Source organism: Zosterops lateralis (assembly GCF_965231275.1).
Source record: "Zosterops lateralis genome assembly, chromosome: 37".
NCBI lineage: Eukaryota > Metazoa > Chordata > Aves > Passeriformes > Zosteropidae > Zosterops > Zosterops lateralis.
Genome location: NC_139797.1, coordinates 759,127 through 782,946, shown reverse-complemented (window position 1 = coordinate 782,946; position 23,820 = coordinate 759,127). Strand labels below are relative to the sequence as shown.

At 56.3% G+C, this 23,820-nt stretch overlaps 1 protein-coding gene across 2 annotated transcripts in view; it reads right to left on the bottom strand.

Annotated features, from left to right (window-relative positions):
• Positions 1-257: 257 nt before the first annotated feature.
• The window catches only part of GYS1 (glycogen synthase 1), a 28,029-nt gene continuing 4,466 nt past the window's right edge, over positions 258-23,820 (bottom strand). For both annotated transcript variants that reach the window (XM_083882080.1, XM_083882081.1), the window contains exons 3-17: positions 23,310-23,491; positions 19,310-19,501; positions 16,688-16,873; positions 14,632-14,776; positions 13,019-13,136; positions 12,239-12,359; positions 11,241-11,347; positions 9,856-9,915; positions 9,517-9,595; positions 8,160-8,273; positions 7,085-7,211; positions 5,549-5,644; positions 2,869-3,032; positions 1,358-1,438; positions 258-696 (exon numbers count right to left, since the gene is read on the bottom strand). In XM_083882080.1, the coding sequence (XP_083738206.1) occupies positions 517-696; positions 1,358-1,438; positions 2,869-3,032; positions 5,549-5,644; positions 7,085-7,211; positions 8,160-8,273; positions 9,517-9,595; positions 9,856-9,915; positions 11,241-11,347; positions 12,239-12,359; positions 13,019-13,136; positions 14,632-14,776; positions 16,688-16,873; positions 19,310-19,501; positions 23,310-23,491 (1,952 nt within the window). In that variant the 3' untranslated portion in view covers positions 258-516. The remainder of the gene's footprint in view (positions 697-1,357; positions 1,439-2,868; positions 3,033-5,548; positions 5,645-7,084; positions 7,212-8,159; positions 8,274-9,516; positions 9,596-9,855; positions 9,916-11,240; positions 11,348-12,238; positions 12,360-13,018; positions 13,137-14,631; positions 14,777-16,687; positions 16,874-19,309; positions 19,502-23,309; positions 23,492-23,820) is intronic.

Below are 23,820 nucleotides of genomic sequence, written 5' to 3'. Positions count from 1 at the left end.
GGGTGTCACAGATAATTTTAGGGGCTCACCGATTTTTTGGGGGTCTCAGTTTCGGGTGGGGGGCAGCCCCGGGGGGCTCGGGGGCCGCGTCACTGATATTTTTGGGGGATGACTATTATTTTTTGGGGTGATCAATGATAATTTTGGGGTCTCACAGATTTTTGGGGTTCAGTTTCTGGTGGGGGGCAGCCCCGGGGGGCTCGGGGGCCGGGTCACTGATGTTTATGGGTGTCGCTGATATTTTAGGGATGATCAATGATAATTTTGGGGTGATCAATGATAATTTTGGGGTGTCACTGACATTTCTGGGGTTCAGTTTCTGGTGGGGGGCAGCCCCGGGGGGCTCGGCGGCTGGGTCACTGATATTTATGTGTATCACTGATGTTTTGGGGTGATCAATGATAATTTTGGGGTGTCACTGACATTTCTGGGGCTCAGTTTCGGGTGGGGGGCAGCCCCGGGGGGCTCGGCGGGTGGGTCACTGATGTTTTGGGGTCTCACAGATTTTTGGGGGGCTCAGTTTCGGGTGGGGGGCAGCCCCGGGGGGCTCGGGGGCCGGCGGATGTTGGCGCGGTCCTTGGCCGCCTCCTCGTCCTCGTCGTAGCGCTCGTCCTCGTCGTCGCTGTGCCGGGGGCTCGACAGGCGCGACAGGGACGGGGACGGGGGGACAGAGGCCGGGCGCGGGTAACGGAAACTCTGGGGAGAGAGGGGGGAATAAATAGAGATAGAAATTATTAATTAAAATTTTTTTTAAAAAGTAATATATATATAAAATATATAAAATAAATATAAATATAAATATAAATATAAACATAAATAAATATAAACATAGATATAAATATAAACATAAATATAAAAAATAAAATAAATATATATAAATATATATAATTATTTATAAAAATTAAAATAAATATGAATATAAATATAAAATAAACATAAATATAAATATAAATTAAATATAGATAAATATAAATATAGATATAAAAATAAAAATAAAAATAAAATAAATATTTATATAAATATATATATTATATATAAATATAAATATATAAATAAATATAAATATAAATATAAATATAAATATAAATTAAATATAAATATATAAAAATATAGATATAAAAATAAAAATAAAAATAAAATAAATAAATATGTAAATATATATTTATATATATAAATATAAACATAGATATAAATATAAATATAAAATAAATATAAAATAAATATAAATATAAATATAAATATAAAATAAATATAAATATAAAACAAATATAAATATTAATATTAAATATAAATATAAAATATAAATATAAAATATAAAAATAAATATAAATTAAATCGGGTGTTTGGGGTCACTCACAGCCGCAGCCTCGGGGGGCTCGTAGGTGAAGCTCTCGGGGAAGGCCTTGGCCAGGGCCATGCGCCGGGCAAAGGTGTAATACTGGGGGGGCAGGGGGGTCAGGGGACCCCAAACACCCCCCGGGACCCCAAACACCCCCCCAGAGACCCCAACCACCCCCTGGGGACCCCAAACACCCCCCCAGAGACCCCAAACACTCCAAACACCCCCCAGAGACCCCAAACACCCCCCCAGAGACCCCAACCACCCCCTGGGGACCCCAAACACCCCTAAACACCCCCCAGAGACCCCAAACACCCCCCCAGAGACCCCAAACACCCCCCCAGAGACCCCAAACACCCCAAACACCCCCCAGAGACCCCAACCACCCCCTGGGGACCCCAAACACCCCTAAACACCCCCCAGAGACCCCAAACACCCCCTGGGGACCCCAAAACTGCCCAGGGACCCCAAACACCGCCCTCAGAGACCCCAAACCTCCCGGGGACCCCAAAACCCCCCTGGGACCCCAAAACCCACCGGGGATGGCTCGAACCCCCCCCCAGAGACCCCAAAAATCCCCCAGAAATTCCTCCAAACCCCCCAGAGACCCCAAAAATCCCCCAGAGACCCCAAAACTCCCCAGGACCCCCATAACAACCCCAAGGACCCCCATAACGACCCCAGGACCCCCATAACAACCCCCAGGACCCCCATAACGACCCCCAGGACCCCCATAATGACCCCCAGGACCCCCATAACAACCCCAAGGACCCCCATAATGACCCCCAGGACCCCCATAACGACCCCCAGGACCCCCATAATGACCCCCAGGACCCCATAGCGACCCCCAGGACCCCCAAATGACCTCTAGGACCCCTCAAATGACCCCCAGGACCCCCATCCTGACCCTGCCCAGGTATTTCCAGTCGAGCAGGTCGGAGAGGCGCTCGGTGCCTCTGGGACCCCCCAGGACCCCCAGAGACCCCTTCAGACCCCCTTTAGGACCCAAAAATCCCATCCAAGAGCTCTGGGAACCCCTCCAGGACCCAAAGAGTTCCTCCAAACCCCCTGAGATGCCTCCAAAGCCCCCAGAGACCCCCATAACGACCCCTAGGACCCCCATAATGACCCCCAGGACCCCCAAAATGACCCCCAGGACCCCCATAACGACCCCAGGACCCCCATAACGAACCCCAGGACCCCCATCCTGACCCTGCCCAGGTATTTCCAGTCCAGCAGGTTGGAGAGGCGCTCGGTGCCTCTGGGACCCCCCAGGACCCCCCCAGAGACCCCCAAACCCCCCTGAGACCCCCATAACGACCCCCAGGACCCCCCTGAGACCCCCAGGACCCCCATTCTCACCCTGCCCAGGTATTTCCAGTCGAGCAGGTCGGAGAGGCGCTCGGTGCGGTTGCACTGCCACTACCCAGGACCCCCCTGAGACCCCCAGAACCCCCCAAATGACCCCCAGGACCCCCATAACAACCCCAGGACCCCCATAACGACCCCCAGGACCCCCAGACCCTCACCCTGCCCAGGTATTTCCAGTCGAGCAGGTCGGAGAGGCGCTCGGTGCGGTTGCGCTGCACGATGCGCTGGCGGCGGCTCTGCTGGCAGAACCCGTACAGGAACGCCGTGAGCTGGGCACAGGATTCCTCCGGGGCCCGGAAACGCCTGTCCACGATGTAAATACCTGAGGGGACACATTGGGGACACCATTGGGGACACTGGGGACATTGGGGACACTGGGGACATTGGGCACATTGGGGACATTGGGGACACTGGGGACAGGAACGCCATGAGCTGGGCACAGGATTCCTCTGGGGCTCGGAAACGTCTGTCCACGATGTAAATACCTGAGGGGACACATTGGGGACATTGGGGACATTGGGCACATTGGGGACATTGGGCACATTGGGGACAGTGGGGACACTGGGGACATTGGGGACATTGGGCACATTGGGGACATTGGGGACACTGGGGACATTGGGGACATTGGGGACATTGGGGACATTGGGGACACTGGGGACATTGGGGACATTGGGGACATTGGGGACACTGGGGACATTGGGGACATTGGGGACATTGGGGACACTGGGGACACTGGGGACATTGGGGACAGGAACGCCGTGAGCTGGGCACAGGATTCCTCCGGGGCACGGAAACGCCTGTCCACGATGTAAATACCTGAGGGGACATTGGGGACACCATTGGGGACACTGGGGACATTGGGGACATTGGGGACATTGGGGACACTGGGGACACTGGGGACATTGGGGACATTGGGGACATTGGGGACACTGGGGACATTGGGCACAGGACTCCTCCGGGGCATAGAAACGCCTGTCCACAATGTAAATCCTTGAGGGGACACCAGTGGGGACATTGGGGACACTGGGGACATTGGGGACATGGGCACAGGGACATTGGGGACAGGGATATGGGGACATGGGGACATGGGGACATGGACACAGAGCCTCCCTGGCATGGCGGGGTCAGGGATGAGGACAGGGGACAGGGACAGGCACAATGGACAGGGACATGGGGACAGGGGGACAGGGGACAGGGGGACAGAGATGGGAACAGGGACATGGGGACATGGGGACAGGGACATGGGGACAGGGGACATGGGGACATTGGGGACAAGGACATGGGGACAGGGACATGGGGACAGGGGACATGGGGACATTGGGGACAGGGACATGGGGACAGGGACATGGGGACATTGGGGACAGGGGACATGGGGACAGGGGACATGGGGACAGGGGACATGGGGACATTGGGGACAGGGACATGGGGACATTGGGGACAGGGGACATGGGGACAGGGGACATGGGGACATTGGGGACAGGGACATGGGGACAGGGACATGGGGACATTGGGGACAGGGGACATGGGGACAGGGGACATGGGGACATTGGGGACATGGAGGGGTCAGGGGACATTGGGGACATTGGGGACTGAGCTGGCACAGGACTCCTCCAGGGCACGGAAACGCCTGTCCACGATTTTTGGGAACCCCCTACAGATTTCGGGGACCCCCCCCCATATTTCAGGACCCCCCCCGTATTTCAGGACCCCCCCCAGATTTCGGGGACCACCCTGGTTTTTAGGGACCCTCCCAGTTTTTAGGGACCCCTCCCCAGATTTCGGACCTCCTCAGGTTTTAGGGACCCCCTCCCATATTTCAGGGACCCCTCCAGGTTTTTGGGACCTCCCCCATATTTTGGAGACCTCCCCCATATTTTAGGGACCCCTCCCATATTTCTGGGACCCCTCCATATTTTGGGGACCCTCCCCTGGATTTTAGGGACCCCCCTAGATCTTGGGGACCCCTCCAGGTTTTATGGACCTCCCCAAGTTACTGAGGACCCTCCCACTTTTTAAGACCCCCCCCCAGATTTCTGGGACTCCCCCCCAGATTTTGGGGACTGCCCCCAGATTTCAGACCCCCTCAGGTCTCTGAGACCCTCCCCATATCTCAGTGACCCCCTCCCATATTTCAGGGACCCTCCCTCATATTTCAGACCCCTCCCCCCCCCATATTTCAGACCTCCCCATATTTCAGTGACCCCCCCCCCATATTTTGGGGTCCCCTCCCCAGATTTTGGACCCTCCCCAGTTTTTGGGACCCCTCCAGTTTTTTAGGGACCCCCCCCCAGATTTCGAGGACCCCTCCCCAGATTTTTGAGACCCTCCCCAGATTTCAGGGACCCTCCCAGTTTTTAGGATCCCCCCTCAGATTTCAGGGACACCCCCTGATTTTTAAGGACCCCTCCCCACATTTCAGACCCCCCACGTTTCAGTGACCCCCCCCATATCTCAGTGACCCCCCCCCCCCATATTTCGGGGACCCCTCCCCACATTTCAGACCCCCCCAGATTTCAGACCCCCCCATATCTCAGTGACCCCCCCCATATTTCAGTGACCCCCCCCATATTTCAGTGACCCCTCCCATATCTCAGTGACCCCTCCCCACATTTCAGACCCCCCTATATTTCAGTGACCCCCCCCATATTTCAGTGACCCCTCCCATATCTCAGTGACCCCTCCCCACATTTCAGACCCCCCCATATTTCAGACCCCCCCATATCTCAGTGACCCCTCCCCACATTTCAGACCCCCCCATATTTCAGACCCCCCCATATCTCAGTGACCCCTCCTCATATTTCGGGGACCCCTCCCCACATTCCCGGCCCCCGGGCTGACCGTAGGCCGAGGGGTCGGCGATGTGCTCCTCCATGAAGCAGCCGAAGCCCGAGAGGTTTGTGGAGACGCTGGGGATCCCCATCACCGTGCACTCCGCTGGGGTGGGGGGATTTCGGGGGTCAAAATCGATTTTGGGGACCCCCCCCATATTTCAGGGACCCTCACAGATTTTGGGGACCCCTCCAATATTTCAAGGACCCTACCGCCCCAAATTTTGGGAACCCCCTCCCCTGGTTTTTAGGGACCTCCCCATATTTCAAGGACCCCTCCCCATATTTTGGAGACCCCCCCCAATATTTTGAGGACCCTCCCATATTTCAAGGACCCCCCTTGTTTTCAGGGACCCCCCATATTTTGGGGACCCCTCCCATATTTCAGGGACCCCCCCCCAGATTTCGGGGACCCCTCCAGGTTTTATGGACCCCCACAAGTTATTGGGGACTCCTCCCATATTTCAGGGACCCCTCCCCAAATTTCAGGGACCCCTCTGGTTTTTTAGGAACCCCCCCCATATTTTAGGCCCCTTCCCATATTTTAGGGACCCCCCCCCCATATTTTGGAGACCCCCCCCAGATTTTGGGGACCCCTCCAGGTTTTATGGACCCCCCACAAGTTATTGGGGACCCTCCCAGTTTTTAGGGACCCCCCCCAGATTTCAGACCCCCTCAGGTTTTTGGGAAACTCCCAAATTTCAGGGACCCTCATGTTTTTTTTGGGACCCCCCCCCATATTTTGGGGACCCCTCCTGGTTTTTCAGGGACCCCTCCCCACATTTCAGGGACACCCCTGGTTTTTAGGGACCCCTTCCCATATTTTGGGGACCCCTCCAGGTTTTAGGGACGCCCCCAGATCTTGGGGACCCCCCATAATTTAGGGACCCCTCCCATATTTCAGGGACCCCCCCCCCAGATTTTGGGGACCCCTCCCATATTTTAGGGACCCCCCCATATTTCAAGGACCCCTCCCCATATTTTGGGGACCCCTCCCATATTTCAGGGACCTCTCCTGGTTTTTAGGGACCCCCCCCATATTTCAAGGACTCTCCCCAGATTTTGGGGACCCCTCCCCACATTTCAAGGACCCCACCCCGGTTTTTAGGGACCCCCCCCATATTTTGGGGACCCCTCCAGGTTTTATGGACCCCTCCCATATTTCGAGGACCCTCCCCACATTTCAGGGACCCCCCTGGTTTTTAGGGACCCCTTCCCATATTTCAGGGACCCCCCCAGATTTTGGGGACCCCTCCCATATTTTGGGGACCCCTCCCATATTTCAGGGACCCCCCTGGTTTTTAGGGATCCCCCCCATATTTTAGCCCCCCCCCCCCATATTTCAGGGACCCTCCCCAGATTTTGGGGACCCCTCCCCACATTTCAGGGACCCCCCTGTTTTTTTAGGGACCCCCCCATATTTTGCCCCCCCCCATATTTTAGGGCCCCTCCCCATATTTTAGGGACTCCCCATATTTTAGCCCCCCCCCCCATATTTTGGAGACCCCTCCCCATATTTTGGGCCCCCAAAGGGGGGGGGTCTCACCCGGGGTGTACCCCCAGGGCTCGTAGTAGGAGGGGAAGACCCCCAGGTGACACCCCCGGACAAACTCCTCGTAGTCCACGGGCAGCAGGGGGCTGGTGGAGGACAGGAACTCGGGGTGGAAAATGATCTGGGGGGGCAAAAAAAATGGGCTCTGAAGCCTCAAATTATCCCAGAAACATCCCCCAAAAAATGGTTAATTTGGGTGTTGAATTTTGTGCAAAATTGGAATTTTTTTTTTTTTTTTTTTTTTTTTTTCCCCAAGAATTCCCTCAGAAATCAAAATTTTCCTCCCCAAAAGAGAAGGAAATTCCTCTTCAAATTCCTTCACTGGACCCCAAAATTCTCTCCCCGAACCCCAAAATCCTCCAAATTCCCCCCAAAATCCAAACTCCCCCCTCCCCTTCACCCCAAAATATTCCCCGGAAATCAAAAATTCTTTTCCTGGAACCCCAAATTCCCCCCTGGGACCCCCAAAACCCCTCAAACCCACACCCCCCAATGTCCCCATGTCCCCCCCGGTGTCAGGACATTTGGGGACACCCAGGACTGTCCCCAAATGTCACCTTGACCCTGTCCCTGCTGCTGTTGAAGAGGCCCAGACCCCCCAAAACGCCCCAAAATCCCCCAAATCCCCCATAAACCCCCCCAAATCCCCCCAAACTGACACCCCCCAATGTCCCCATGTCCCCCCGGTGTCAGGACACTTGGGGACACCCAGAAATGTCCCCAAATGTCACCTTGACCCTGTCCCTGCTGCTGTTGAAGAGCCCCAGACCCAAAATCTTCCCAAAAACCCCCCCAAACCCAAATTGAACCCCCCAAACCCCCCCAAATCAACACCTCCATGTCCCCCCCGGTGTCAGGACACTTGGGGACACTGAAAAGTGTCCCCAAAGTCACCTTGACCCTGTCGTTGCTGCTGTTGAAGAGCTCCAGACTCCCATAAACCCCCAAAAAACCCCAAAACAGCCCCAAAACCCAATGAAACCCCCCCAAACCAACATCCCTGTGTCCCATTCAGTGTCAGGACACTTGGGGACACTCAGGGACACCCAGGAATGTCCCCAAATGTCACCTTGACCCTGTCGTTGCTGCTGTTGAAGAGGCCGATCCTGCGGATGGTGGTCAGGATGGGGTCGGTGGCGTCGTCCAGCATGTTGTGGGTGCACACGGGGGGGAACGACTGGCGCTGTTGGGGGGGTGGGACAGAAATTTGGGGGGTTTCTCCATGTTTGGGACCCCCAAATCTCCCCCCACACCGAAAATGGGGCATCCAGGAGGCCCAGAGGGGTTTTTATACCAAAAAAATGGTGCCCGGGAGACCCAAATTCTGATTATATTCCCCTGATTTTACCCCAAAAATGGGCATCAGGACCCCCAAAATCTCACCCCAAAAAAAGGGGGGATTCAGGACCCCCAAATCTCCCCCCAGACCGAAAATGGGGCACCCAGGATTCCCAGAGTGGTTTTTATCCCAAAAAATGGCACCCAGGAGACCCAAATTCCCAATTTTACCCCCAAAATGGGCACCAGGACCCCCTAAATCTCACCCCAAAAAAAGGGGAACCCCAAAATTGTCCCCATCCCTCCAAAAAAGGTGTTCAGGACCCCCAAATCTCCCCCCAGACCGAAAATGGGGCATCCAGGAAGCCCAAAATCTTTTTTATCCCAAAAAAATTGCACCCAGGAGACCCAAATTCCCAATTTTACCCCAAAAATGGGCACCAGGACCCCCAAAATCTCACCCCAAAAAAAGGGGGACCCCAAAATTGTCACCAACACCCCAAAATTGGGGCACCCAGGAAGCCCAGAGGGGTTTTTATCCCAAAAAAATGGCACCAAGGAGACCCAAATTCCCAATTTTACTCCCAAAAAAGGGTCCCAGCCCCCCAAAAAGGGGGTCCCAGGTGTCCCAGACCCCCAAAAAAGAGTCCCAGCCCCCCAAAAATGGGTCCCAGCCCCCAAAAAAGGGTCCCAGCCCCCCAAAAAGGGGGTCCCAGGTGTCCCAGCACCCCAAAAATGGGGTCCCAGTACCCCCAAAAAGAGTTCCAGACCCCCAAAAAGGGTTTCCAGACCCCCAAAATGGGGTTCCAGGTATCCCAGCCCCCCAAAAATGGGGTTCTAGCCCCCCTAAAAGGGTCTCAGACCCCCAAAAAGGAGGTCTCAGATGTATCAGACCCCCCAAAAAGAGTCCCAGCCCCCCAAAAAATGGTTCCAGACCTCCAAAAAGGGGGTCCCAGCCCCCCAAAAAGGGGTCTCAGGTGTGTCAGACCCCCCAAAAAGAGTCCCAGACCTCCAAAAAAGGGGGTCCCAGCCCTCAAAAAGGGGGTCCCAGCCCCCAAAAAAGGTCCCAGCCCCCCCAAAAAAGGTCCCAGCCCCCCAAAAAGGGTCCCAGGACCCCAAAAATGGGTCCCGGCCCCCCAACCCCTCACCTGGGTGGCGAAGATGGCCCTTTTCATCATGGTGAAATCCTCCCTGTCCAACATCTTGTTCATGTCCGGGAGGTTCCCCCTGGAATTTTTTTTTGGGGGGGGTTTGGGGGAGTTCAGGAGACCCCCCAAAACCCCGAGGGGACCCCCAGGATTTGGGGGGATTTTTTTGGGATTTTTTTGGGATTTTTTTGGGATTTTTTGGGGATTTTTTTGGGATTTTTGGGGATTTTTTGGGGGGTTTTTTGGGATTTTTTGGGGTTTTTTTTGGGGGGATTTTTTTGGGGATTTTTTTGGGATTTTTTGGGATTTTTTGGGGGGGTTTTTTGGGGGGTTTCTTACACCAGCAGAGACTCGTAGAGTTTCTTCCCAAATTTCTCCTTGACGGCGTTGGCCGTGTCCCTGCGGGGAGGGAGGGAGGGGTTTTTGGGGGGTCCCCAAAAGAATTTTGGGGGGTCTTTGGTGGGTTTTGGGGGTCTCTGAGGGGTTTTGGGGTCTCTGGGGTTTTTTTGGGGGGTCCTTGAGGGGTTTTGGGGGGTCCCTGGGGATGTTTTGGGAGTTCCTGGGGGATTTTTTTTGAGGGTTTTGGGGTCCCTGGAGGATTTTGGGGGGTCTTTGGGGGTTTTAGGGGTCTCTGGGGGGTTTTGGGGGGGTCTCTGGTGGGTTTTGGGGGTCCCAGGGGGTTTTAAGGTGATTTGGGAGTTCCTGGGGGTTTTTTTTGGGGGGTCCTTGAGGGTTTTTAGGGGATTCCTGGGGGGGGGGGTTGGGGGGAATTTTGGGGTTTTTTGGGATTCTTGGGAGGGTTTGGGGGGTCCTTGGGGGTTTGGGGGGTCCCTGGTGGGTTTTGGGGATCCCTGGGGGCTTTTTGAGGTCCCTGGGGGATTTTGGGTTTTTTCTGAGGTTTTTGGGATCCCCCAGGGATTTTGGGGGATCCCTGAGGGTTTTTGGGGGGTCCTTGGGGGGTTTGGGGGGTCCCTGGGGGTGTTTTGGGAGTTCCTGGGGGGATTTTGGGGGGAAATTATGGGGGTTTTGGGATTCTTGGGAGGGTTTGGGGGGTCCCTGGGGGATTTTGGGAGTTCCTGGGGGGATTTTGGGTTGTTTTTCTGAGGTTTTTGGGATTCCCCAGGGATTTTAGGGGGTCCCTGGGGGGTTTTGGGGGGTCCCTGGGGAGTTTTGGGGGGTCCCTGGGGGGTTTTGGGGGGTCCTTGAGGGTTTTAGGGGATCCCTGAGGGATTTTGGGGGGTCTTTGGGGGTCCTTGGGGGGTCCCTGGTGGGTTTTGGGGGTTCCCTGAGGGTTTTAGGGGATCCCTGGGGAGTTTTGGGAGTTCCTGGGGGGTGATTTTGGGATAATTTTGGGATATTTTTGGGGTGATTTTGGGATATTTTTGGGGTGTTTTTGGGATATTTTTGGGGTGTTTTTAGGATATTTTTGAGGATAATTTTGGGATAATTTTGGGATATTTTTGGGGTGTTTTTGGGATTTTTTGAGGTGATTTTGGGACATTTTGGGATATTTTTGGGCCCCACCAGAGCTGTTTCCTGACGGCCTGTCTGGGGTGATTTTGGGGTGTTTTTGGGATATTTTTGGGGTGATTTTGAGGGTGATTTGGGGTAATTTTAGGATATTTTGGGCCCCACCAGAGCTGTTTCCTGACGGCCTGTCTGGGGTGGGTTTTGGGGTATTTTTGGGGATATTTTGGGATATTTTGGGATATTTTGGGCCCCACCAGAGCTGTTTCCGGACGGCCTGGCCCTTGAGCGACTCCACGTTGAAGTTGTTGGTGCGGGCGGGCATGATGAAAAACGCCACCACCGTCACCTCGCTGCCGTTCACCTGCGGGGACACACCGCGTCACCTGGGGTCACCAAAGGTCACACGGGGTCACCAAAGGTCACCAAGGGTCACCAAGGGTCACCCAAAGGTCACACGGGGTCACCAAAGGTCACCAAAGGTCACCAAGAGTCACCCAAAGGTCACACAGGGTCACCAAAGGTCACACGGGGTCACCAAAGGTCACCAAAGGTCACCAAGAGTCACCAAAGGTCACCGGGGGTCACCAAATGTCCCTTAAACTGCCCCCAATGTCCCCAACCTCTCCCTGATGTCCCCAATGTTTCCTCAATGTTCCCAATGTCCCCTCATTGTCCCCAGTGTCACCAATCCCTCTGATGTCCCTGATGTCCCCAGTGTCCCCTATAGCCCCAATGTCCCCAATCCCCCCTGATGTCCCCAATGTCCCCTCACTGTCCCCAGTGTCACCAATCCCCTTGATGTCCCTGATGTCCCTGTGTCACCTCAATGTCCCCTCATTGTCTCCAATGTCTCCAACTCCCCAATGTCCCCTCACTGTCCCCAATGTCCCCAATGTCCCCAGTGTCCCCTCAATGTCCCCAGTTCCCCCAATGTCCCCAGTGTCCCCAATGTCACCCTCAGGAGGTAGTTGAGCCTGGCCAGGGCCTCCAGGAAGATGTCAGTGCCAATGTCCCCAATGTCCCCAATGCCCCTGATGTCCCCAATGTCCCCAATGTCCCTGATATCCCCAATCCCCCCTGATGTCCCCAGTGTCCCCAGTGTCCCCAATGTCCCCAATCCCCCCTGATGTCCCCAATGCCCCCAATGTCCCCTGATGTCCCCAGTGTCCCCAATGTCCCCAATCCCCCCTGATGTCCCCACTGTCCCCAATGCCCCCCAATGTCCCCAGTGTCCCCAGTGTCCCCCTGTCACCCTGAGCAGGTAGTTGAGCCTGGCCAGGGCCTCCAGGAAGATGTCCGCCCCCTTGTTGGAGAACTCGTAGCGTCCGGCGATGAAGAAGAACAGAGTCTTGTCCAGGTCGAAATCCAGGTGCCTGAGGGGGGAGAAAATCACCTGGGGGATCCCAAAATCACCCCAAAATACCCCAAAACACCCCAAAATACCCCAAAATTGCCTCATAAACCTCTCAATCCCTTGGCCTCAGGGATCCCTCAGGGATTTTGGGGTCCCCCTCAGGATTTTTGGGGTCCCTTTTGGGGTTTTGGGGTCCCTTTTAGGGTCATTGACCTGCAGAAGTCACCCTGAACTCCACCCCACAGGATTTTCGGGTTCTATCCATGTTTTGAGGTTTTCTACTGGGATTTTTGGGGTCCTAAAGGGGTTTTTGGGGTTCCTAAGGGGGTTTTGGGGTCTCATTTGGGGTCCCGTTTGGGGTTGGTTTTGGGGTCACTGACCTGTAAAAGTCACCCTGAACTCCACCCCACTGGATTTTGGGATTGTCCCCAGATTTTGGGGTTTTCTACTGGGATTTTTGGGGTCCCATTTGGGGTTTTGGGGTGGGTTTAGGGGTCACTGACCCATAGAAATGTCCCCTGACGAACTCCTGGCTCCCCATCCCTGGATTTTGGGATTCTCCACAGATTTTGGGATTTTCTACTGGGATTTTTGGGGTCCCATTTGTGGTTTTGGGGTCCCATTTTGTGGTTTTGGGGTCCCGTTTGGTGTTTTGGGGTGTTTTTTGGGGCCACTGACCCGTAGAAGTGTCCCCTGACGAACTCCTGCACTCGGGCCTTGCTCTGGGCGTGCAGGTTCTGGAACTCGTGCATGGCCGAGAACTTGCGCACGTTCAGCCCGTTGGGGGTCACCAGGTCTGCAGGGGGGTCCCAGGGGGGTCAGGGGGACCCCAAAACACCCCGGGGACCCCCAGAAATGCCCCCCCAAATCCCTGAATCCCCCCAAGTCTTTGGATCCCCCAAATTCCCAAATTTCCCCCATAAATTCCTGGATTTGCCTCCCCAAATCCCACCCAGAAATCCCCCAGGGTTTTTTTGGGGAGGGTCTTTAGGGGTCCATCAGGATTTTGGGGGTCTCCAGGTGCTGGGGGGACCCCAAAATCCTCAGGGAACCCTCCAAAAAATCCCTGGATTCCCCAAATTCCCGGATTTCCCTCCCAAATTCCGAGATCTTTCCCCATATCCCACCCAGGAACATCCACAGGGATTTTTTGGGGGGGTGAAGGGATTTTTTGGGGGGTCTTTAGGGGTCCATCAGGATTTTGGGGGTCTCCAAGTGCTGGGGGGGACCCCAAAATCTTCAGGGAGTTCCCAAAGGTGACGCCCCAAAATCCCAGGGGTGTTTTGAGGGGTCTGGGGGGGATCCCAGGGGGAATTTTGGGGGGAATTTTGGGGGGTGTTGAAGGTGTCAGGGGGATTTTGGGGTGCCCAGGGGGATTTTGGGGTGCTCTGAGGGGGGTCAGGTGTGTTTTGGGGTGTCCAGGGGGATTTTTGGGGTGCTCAGAGGGGATTTTTGGGGTGTCCCAGGTGTGTTTAGGGGGGTCACACCTGAGGCTTCTACCTGAGCAGGTGCTCGGCCTCAACACAATGAGGGGGTGGGATATTGGGGTGTCCTGGCGAGGTGGAGGATTTGGGGGGTTTTGGGGGGTTTTGGGGGGATTTTGGGGAGCTCAGGTGAGTTTTGGGATGCCCTGAGGTGTCCCAGGTGTGTTCAGGATCCCACCTGGCTTGTACCTGAGCAGGTGCTTGGCCATGACACAGGTGGGACATCGGGAATTTTGGGGTTCCCTGAGGCTGGGGGTGCTCAGGGTGTGGTCAGGAGGATTTTGGGGTGCTCAGGGGGATTTTGGGGTGCCCAGGTGTGTTCAGGATCCCACCTGGCTTGTACCTGAGCAGGTGCTCGACCTCGGCAGCAGTGACAGGGGTGGGACATTGAGAATTTTGGGGTGCCCTGGGTGGGTCAGGGGGGTTTTGGGGAGCTCAGGTGAGTTTTGGGATGCTCTGGGGTGCCCAGGTGTGTTCAGGGTCACACCTGGCTTGTACCTGAGCAGGTGCTCGGCCTCGGTGGCGGTGACAGGGGTGGGACATTGGGGTGCCCCAGGTAGGGTGTTGATTTTGGGGTGCTCAGGTGTGTTTTGAGGTGCTCAGGGTGGGGTCAGGGGCATTTTGGAGCCCCCTAGGTGTGTTCAGGGTCCCACCTGGCTTGTACCTGAGCAGGTGCTCGGCCTCGGTGGCAGTGACAGGGGTGGGACATTGGGGTGCCCTGAGGCTGGGGGTGCTCAGGGGGGATTTTGGGGAGCTCAGGTGAGTTTTGGGATGCCCTGAGGTGCCCAGGTGTGTTGGGGACCCCACCTGGTTTACGTTTGAGCAGGTGTTCAGCCTCGGCAGCGGTGACGTGGCTGACGGTGGTCAGCACGTGGGCGCAGTGCGCGGCCGCCCGCTCCAGGCAGTACCGGTGGTAGATCTGCCGCTCACCTGCCTCCTTGTCCACGTCAAACTGGGGGTAGACACACCTGGGGGTTACCTGGGCACACCTGGATACACCTGAGACCCCCCTCAGCCCCAATCTGCCTCCTTGTCCACGTCAAACTGGGGATAGACACACCTGGGGGTTACCTGGACACACCTGGATACACCTGAGATCCCCCCCAGCCCTGATCTGCCTCCTTGTCCATGTCAGACTGGGGATGGACACACACCTGGGGGTCACCTGGGCACACCTGGATACACCTGAGATCCCCCCTGCACCTCCCTGGTACACCTGAGCCCTGATCTGCCATTCACCTGCCTCCTCGTCCATGTCAAACTGGGGATAGACACACCTGGGGGTTACGTGGGCACACCTGAGATCACCTGGATACACCTGAGACCCCCCCCAGTCCTGATCTGCCTCCTTGTCCATGTCAAACTGGGGGGACAGACACACCTGGGGGTCACCTGAGCTCACCTGGACACACCTGGGCTCACCCAAAACCCCACAGCGAGCCCTGACCCCCAGGTGTGTCCCCAGGTGTGACTCACGCTGTGGCTGCTGTAGGAATCCCCGCTCCAGGTGCGCAGGTACCAATCCAGGTGTGTCCCCAGGTGTGTCCCTGATGTCCCCAGGAATGTCCAGGTGTGTCTCCATGTCCCCAGGTGTCCCCAGGTATGTCCCTGATGTCCCCAGGTGTGTCGGTGATCTCCCCAGGTGTGTCCAGGTATGTCCTCATATCCCCAGGTGTGTCCCCAGGTGTGACTCACGCTGTGGTTGCTCCCAGTGTGCAGGTACTGATCCAGGTGTGTCCCCTGATGTCCCCAGGTGCGTCCCTGATGTCCCCACATATCCCCAGGTGTGTCCCAGGTGTGTCCCCATGTCCCCAGGTGTGTCCCCATGTCCCCAGGTGTGTCCCCGTGTCCCCAGGATGCTCTTGGGTGTGCCCAGGTGTGCGCCCAGGTGTTGCCAGGTGTGCCCCTGACTTTACCAGGTGTGTCCTCACATCCCCAGGTGTATCCCAGCCCCCATAGGTGTGCCCAGGTGTGTCACTCACACTCTGCAGGTTGTTGTAGAAGTCCACGGATCCGGCGCACAGGTACTGACCCTGACCCCAGGTGTATCCCCATGCCCACCCAGGTGTCCCCAGGTGTGTCCCCATGACCCCAGGTGTGCTCAGGTGTGCCCAGGTGTGTACAGGTGTGTCACTCACGCTGTGCAGGTTGTTGTAGAAGTCCACAGATCCAGCGCACAGGTACTGACCCGTGTGTCCCCATGTCCCCATGACCCCAGGTGTGTCCCCATGACCCCAGGTGTATCCCAGCCCCCCCAGGTGTGCTCAGGTGTGCTCAGGTGTGTACAGGTGAGTGACTCACACTCTGCAGGTTGTTGTAGAAGTCCACGGATCCAGCGCACAGGTACTGACCCTGACCCCAGGTGTGTCCCCATGTCCCCCTATGTCCCCAGGTGACCCCAGGTATCCCCAGGTGTATCCCAGCCCCCCCAGGTGTGCCCAGGTGCACTCAGGTGTGTACAGGTGTGTCACTCACGCTCTGCAGGTTGTTGTAGAAGTCCACGGAGCCGGCGCACAGGTACTGACCCTGACCCCAGGTGTATCCCAGCCCCCCCAGGTGCACTCAGGTGTATCCCAGCCCCCCCAGGTGCACTCAGGTGTGACTCACGCTCTTCAGGTTGTTGTAGAAGTCCACAGATCCAGCACACAGGTACTGACCCTGACCCCAGGTGTGTCCCCATGACCCCAGGTGTGCCCAAGTGCACTCAGGTGTCCCCAGGTGAGTGACTCACGCTCTGCAGGTTGTTGTAGAAGTCCACGGATCCAGCGCACAGGTACTGACCCTGACCCCAGGTGTATCCCAGCCCCCCCAGGTGCACTCAGGTGTCCCCAGGTGTCCCCAGGTGCACTCAGGTGTGACTCACGCTCTGCAGGTTGTTGTAGAAGTCCACAGATCCAGCACACAGGTACCTGCCCAGCAGCGTGGCGTGGGTGGTGAAGATGGTGGCCACGGGCAGGCGCCGGGCGCGGCTCAGCACCAGCCCCAGCCCCGCCAGCCACTCGTGGAAATGGCCCACGATGAACGGCCGCTCCTCGCTCTGCGCCGCAAACTGGCACCAGGGGGGACAAAAAAGGGTCACCAGGTGTCACCATGGGTCACCAAAGGGCACCAGGTGTCACCAAAGGGCACCAGGGGTCACCAGGTGTGGCAGGTGTGGCACCTCAGCCTGGCAATGCAGTGCTCAGGGTATCATCACCACACCTGGTGGCACCTGGTGGCACCAGACCCCACCCAAGGACCCCCCCCCCACTGTCATTGTCACTGCCCCTGAGGGCCACCACAGGTCTCCAGGTGTCACCAGGTGTGGCAGGTGTGGCACTCCAGCCCAGCCAATGAGTGGTCGAGGTGGCGCTGCCACACCTGGTGGCACCAGACCTCACCCAGGGACCCCCCCCACTGTCACTGTCAGTGTCCCCAGGGGCCACCAAAGGGTCACCAAGGGTCACTAGGTGTCACCAGGGGTCACCATGGGTCACCAAAGGGTCACCAAGGGTCATTAGGTGTCACCAGGTGTCATCATGGGTCACTAAAGAGCACCAGGTGTCACCAAAGAGGAAGCCGAAGAGGACGGCGTCGTTGGCCTCGTGGTCGTACCAGGGCACCCCAAACCTCCCCAAAACCACCTCAAACCCTCTTTGGGACACCCCAAACACTCTCAGAGACCCCCTAATTTTGTCTGGAGACCCCAAAACCTTCCCAGGGACCCCCAGACCCACCTTTCTGAAAAACCAGGCAATGATGAAGCCGAAGAGGACGGCGTCGTTGGTCTCATGGTCATACCAGGACATCCCAAACCTCCCCAAAACCACCCCAAATCACCCCAAAACCACCCTAAAACTCCACAAAACCTCCCCAAAACCACCTCAAACCCCCTCAAGGACCCCAAATCCATCTGAAGGACCCCCAGCCCCACCTCTCCGAGGAACCACGCGACGAGGAAGCCGAAGAGGACGGCGTCGTTGGCCTTGCGGTCGTACCAGGGCACCCCAAACCTCCCCAAAACCACCTCAAACTCCCTCAAGGACCCCAAATCCATCTGAAGAACCCCAAAACCCACCTCTCCGAGGAACCAGGCGACGAGGAAGCCGAAGAGGACGGCGTCATTGGCCTCATGGTCATACCAAGACATCCCAAACCTCCCCAAAACCACCCCAAAACCTCTTTTGGACACCCCAAACACTCTCAGGGACCCCATAAATTTATCTGAAGACCCCAAAATTCACTCAAGGACCCCCAGCCCCACCTCTCCGAGGAACCAGGCGACGAGGAAGCCGAAGAGGACGGTGTTGTTGGCCTCATGGTCATACCAAGACATCCCAAACCTCCCCAAAACCACCCCAAACCTCCCCAAAACATCCCCCAAAAGACCCCAAAACCTCTCAGGAACCCCAAAACCCCCTGGAGGACCCCCAGCCCCACCTCTCCGAGGAACCATGCGACGAGGAAGCCGAAGAGGACGGCGTCGTTGGCCTCATAGTCATACCAAGACATCCCAAACCTCCCCAAAACCACCTCAAACCTCCCCAAAACCACCTCAAATCCCCTCAGGGACACCCCAAACCCCCTCAGGGACCCCAAAATTCACTCAAGGCCCCCCAGCCCCACCTCTCCGAGGAACCAGGCGACGAGGAATCCGAAGAGGACGGCGTCCTTGGCCTCATAGTCATACCAAGACATCCCAAACCTCCCCAAAACCACCCCAAACCTCCCCAAAATGACCCCAAACCCCCTCAGGGACCCCATAAATTTATCTGGAGACCCCAAAACCCTCTGAGGAACCCCTAAACCCACCTCTCCGAGGAACCAGGCGACGAGGAAGCCGAAGAGGACGGCGTCGTTGGCCTCATAGTCATACCAAGACATCCCAAACCTCCCCAAAACCACCTCAAATCATCCCCAAAACATCCCCTAAAAGACCCCAAAACCTCTCAGGAACCCCAAAACCCCCTGAAGGACCCCCAGCCCCACCTCTCCGAGGAACCATGCGACGAGGAAGCCGAAGAGGACGGCGTCGTTGGCCTCATGGTCATACCAAGACATCCCAAACCTCCCCAAAACCACCTCAAATCCTCTCAAAAACCTCTTTGGGACACCCCAAATCCCCTTAAGGACCCCAAATCCATCTGAAGAACCCCAAAACCCACCTCTCCGAGGAACCATGCGACGAGGAAGCCGAAGAGGACGGCGTCGTTGGCCTCATAGTCGTACCAGGGCACCCCAAACCTCCCCAAAACATCCCCCAAAAGACCCCAAAACCTCTCAGGAACCCCAAAACCCCCTGAAGGACCCCCAGCCCCACCTCTCCGAGGAACCATGCGACGAGGAAGCCGAAGAGGACGGCGTCGTTGGCCTTGTGGTCGTACCAGGGCACCCCAAACCTCCCCAAAACCACCCCAAAACCTCTTTTGGACACCCCAAACACTCTCAGGGACCCCATAAATTTATCTGAAGACCCCAAAATTCACTCAAGGCCCCCCAGCCCCACCTCTCCGAGGAACCAGGCGACGAGGAAGCCGAAGAGGACGGCGTCGTTGGCCTCGCGGTCGTACCAGGGGACGCCGATGGCGCAGCTCTCCCAGAGCTCCCCCTTCCAGCGCTCCAGGCTCCAGGCCGTGGCCCCCACGTCCAGCAGCACCACGGCCGGGCTGCCCTCGATCAGCCAGCGACCAAAGTGAACCTGGAATGCAAAAATTTGGGGGGTTCTGAATCCCTGAGAATCCTAAAATTGCTCTGGAGGGGCTCCCAGGTCTCCAAAATGGGGAAAAATCAAAAATCTCAAATCCCAGGGACGCCCCAAAGCCCCTCTCAGGGGTGATTCTTATCAGTCAGAGCCCAAAATGCTCCTGAAATACAAAATTTGGGGGGTTTGGGAATAGTCAGAACCCTAAAATGGTTCCTGGGGGGCTCCCAGGTCTCCAAAATGGGGAAAAATCAAAAATCCCAAATCCCAGGGACACCCCAAAGCCCCTTTTCGGGGTCATTCCCATCAGGAATTCACCTGAACCCCAAAATTTGGGGGGTTTGGGAACACTCAGAACCCCAAAATGGTTCCTGGGGGGCTCCCAGGTCTCCAAAATGGGGAAAAACCAAAATTCCCAAATCCCAGGGACGCCCCAAAGCTCCTTTTTGGGGTCATTCCCATCAGGGAGAGCCCAAAATGCTCCTGAAATACAAAAATTTGGGGGGTTTGGGAACTCTCAGAACCCTAAAATGTCCCTGGGAGGGTTAAAAAAAAAGTTTAAAAAATCAAAACTGGTTTAGTGCCCCCAAAAATGGAGAAAATTCCCCAAAAAATGGGATAAAATTCTCCAAAAATGGGATAAAAAAATCTCAAAAATGGGATAAAATTTCCCCAAAATGGAATAAATGACCCTAAAAATGGGATAAATGAACCTAAAATGGAACAAATGACCCTAAAAATTGAATAAATGACCCTAAAAATGGGATAAACGGCCCTAAAAATCAGATTAATGACCCTAAAAAGGGAATAAATGACCCCAAAATGGAATAAATGACCCTAAAAATGGGATAAATTACCCTAAAATGGAATAAATTACCCTAAAAACGGGACAAATTAACCTAAAAATTGAATAAATTACCCCAAAATGGAATAAATGACCCCAAAATGGAATAAATGACCCTAAAAATTGAATAAATTACCCTAAAAATGGGACAAATGACCCTAAAAACGAAATAAATTACTCTAAAAATGGAATAAATGACCTTAAAAATTGAATAAATGACCCTAAAACTCAGATTAATGACCCTAAGAATGGAATAAATTACCCCAAAAATGGGATAAATGACCCCAAAATGGAATAAATGACCCTAAAAATGGGATAAACGGCCCTAAAAATCAGATTAATGACCCTAAAAATGGGACAAATGACCCTAAAATTGGAATAAACGACCTTAAAATCAGACTAATGACCCTAAAAATGGGATAAATTACCCTAAAAACGGAATAAATTACCCTAAAATTTGAATAAATGACCCTAAAACCGGAACCAGCGACCCCCCGGGGTCCCGGCCCCCCCTGGCGGGGCCCCGCCCCATTTTTGGGGGGTGGGGGAGGGGCCGCCCTGACCTTTGCTGGGGGTGGGGGAGGGGCGGGGGGGGGGGCTAAAAATAGACCCCACGTGACCCGGGGGGGAGGGGAGGGGCGGGAGGAGGGCTGAGTGTCCCCACCCCCCCCTGGGGACACCCTGACCCCCCCCAATGTCCCCAAATCCCCCCCAGGGACACCCCAATGTCCCCAAATCCCCCCTGGGGACACCCTGACCCCCCCTGGGGACACCCCGACCCCCCCAATGTCCCCAAATCCCCCCTGGGGACACCCTGACCCCCCCTGGGGACACCCCAATGTCCCCAAATCCCCCCAAATCCCCCCTGGGGACACCCCGACCCCCCCAAATGTCCCCAAATCCCCCCCAGGACACCCCAATGTCCCCAAATGTCCTCAAATCCCCCCGGGACACCCCGACCCCCCCTGGGGACACCCCAATGTCCCCAAATTCCCCCCCAATGTCCCCAAATCCTCCCCGATGTCCCCAACCCCCCCAGGACACCCCAATGTCCCCAAATCCCCCCCCCCCCCCAAATCTGTGGGATCCCCCCCCATGGGAACCCCTCCCCTCCCCATCCTTGGGACCCCCAAAATTCCCCCAAAATTGTTGGGAATCCCCAAAAATCTGTGGGTGCCCCCAACCCTCAGGAGCCCCGACCCCACAACCCCCTCCCTGACCCCACAACCCCCTCCCTGACCCCATAACCCCCTCCTGACCCCATAACCCCCCCTGACCCCATAACCCCCTTTGTGACCCCATAACCCCCTTTGTGACCCCATAACCCCTCCCTGACCCCATAACCCCCTTTGTGACCCCATAACCCCCCCTGACCCCATAACCCCCTTTGTGACCCCATAACCCCCCCTGACCCCATAACCCCCTCCTGACCCCATAACCCCCCCTGACCCCATAACCCCCTTTGTGACCCCATAACCCCTCCTGACCCCATAACCCCCTTTGTGACCCCATAACCCCCTCCCTGACCCCATAACCCCCTCCTGACCCCATAACCCCCTTTGTGACCCCATAACCCCTCCCTGACCCCATAACCCCTCCCTGACCCCATAACCCCCTTTGTGACCCCATAACCCCTCCTGACCCCACAACCCCTCCTGACCCCATAACCCCCTTTGTGACCCCATAACCCCTCCTGACCCCACAACCCCTCCTGACCCCATAACCCCCTTTGTGACCCCATAACCCCTCCTGACCCCATAACCCCCTTTGTGACCCCATAACCCCCTTTGTGACCCCATAACCCCCTCCTGACCCCATAACCCCCCCTGACCCCACAACCCCCTTTGTGACCCCATAACCCCCCCTGACCCCATAACCCCCCCTGACCCCATAACCCCCTTTGTGACCCCATAACCCCTCCTGACCCCATAACCCCCTTTGTGACCCCATAACCCCCCCTGACCCCATAACCCCCTTTGTGACCCCATAACCCCTCCTGACCCCATAACCCCCTTTGTGACCCCATAACCCCTCCTGACCCCATAACCCCCTTTGTGACCCCATAACCCCCTCCCTGACCCCATAACCCCTCCCTGACCCCATAACCCCCTCCTGACCCCATAACCCCCCCTGACCCCATAACCCCCTCCCTGACCCCATAACCCCCCCTGACCCCATAACCCCCTCCCTGACCCCATAACCCCCTTTGTGACCCCATAACCCCCTCCTGACCCCATAACCCCCTCCCTGACCCCATAACCCCTCCTGACCCCATAACCCCCTTTGTGACCCCATAACCCCCTTTGTGACCCCATAACCCCCTCCTGACCCCATAACCCCCTTTGTGACCCCATAACCCCCTTTGTGACCCCATAACCCCCCCTGACCCCATAACCCCTCCTGACCCCATAAACCCCTCCTGACCCCATAACCCCCCCTGACCCCATAACCCCCTTTGTGACCCCATAACCCCCTTTGTGACCCCATAACCCCCTCCTGACCCCATAACCCCCCCTGACCCCATAACCCCCTCCCTGACCCCATAACCCCCTCCTGACCCCATAACCCCCCCTGACCCCATAACCCCCTCCCTGACCCCATAACCCCCCCAGACCCCCCCAAAAGCCCCCCAGACCCCCCTAAAAGCCCCCCAGGCACCCACCTTGCACCCCTGAGCGTTCATGGCTTTACAGGTGCCTCCCAACCCTTGAGATCCTCCAGACCCCCGACCCCATAACTCCCTCCCTGACCCCATAACCCCCTCCCCAACCCCATAACCCCCCCCCAGGTGCCCCCAGACCCCCCCAGGTGCCCACCTTGCACCCCTGTCCATCTATGGCTTTACAGGTGCCCCCCAATCCTTGAGACCCTCCAATCCCCTGACCCCATAACTCCCTCCCTGACCCCATAACCCCCCCCCAGGTGCCCCCAGACCCCCCTAAAAGCCCCCCAGGCACCCACCTTGCACCCTTGGGCGTTCATGGCCTCCAGGGTGCGGCGCAGGGCGGGCTGGGGGGGCTCCAGCAGCTCCACCTGTGTCCTGACGCTGCTCTCCACGTAGGGCCCCACCAGCACGTAACTCTCGCCCCACTCATCGGCCGTCACCCGCGCCTTGGTCTGCAGCACCGTGTAGATACCCCCCACTGAGGGGGGAAAATGGGTCAGGGGGGTCCTCGGGGGGGTCCCAAAGAGATGAGACCCCAAATCCCAGCCCAGGATACCTGGGAACCCCCAAATCCCAGCCCAGGTAATCGGGAAACCTCAAAATCCCAGCCCAGGATATCTGGGACACCCCCAAATCCCCACCCAGGACACACCTGGGACCCCCAAATCCCAGCCCAGGACGCACCTGGGAACCCCCAAATCCCAGCCCAGGACACACCTGGGACCCCACAGATCAACCTTAGAGCACCATCATGCAAATAATCCTCATTTTTGGGGGGTGAAATGGGGTCAAGGGGGTCCTCAGGGG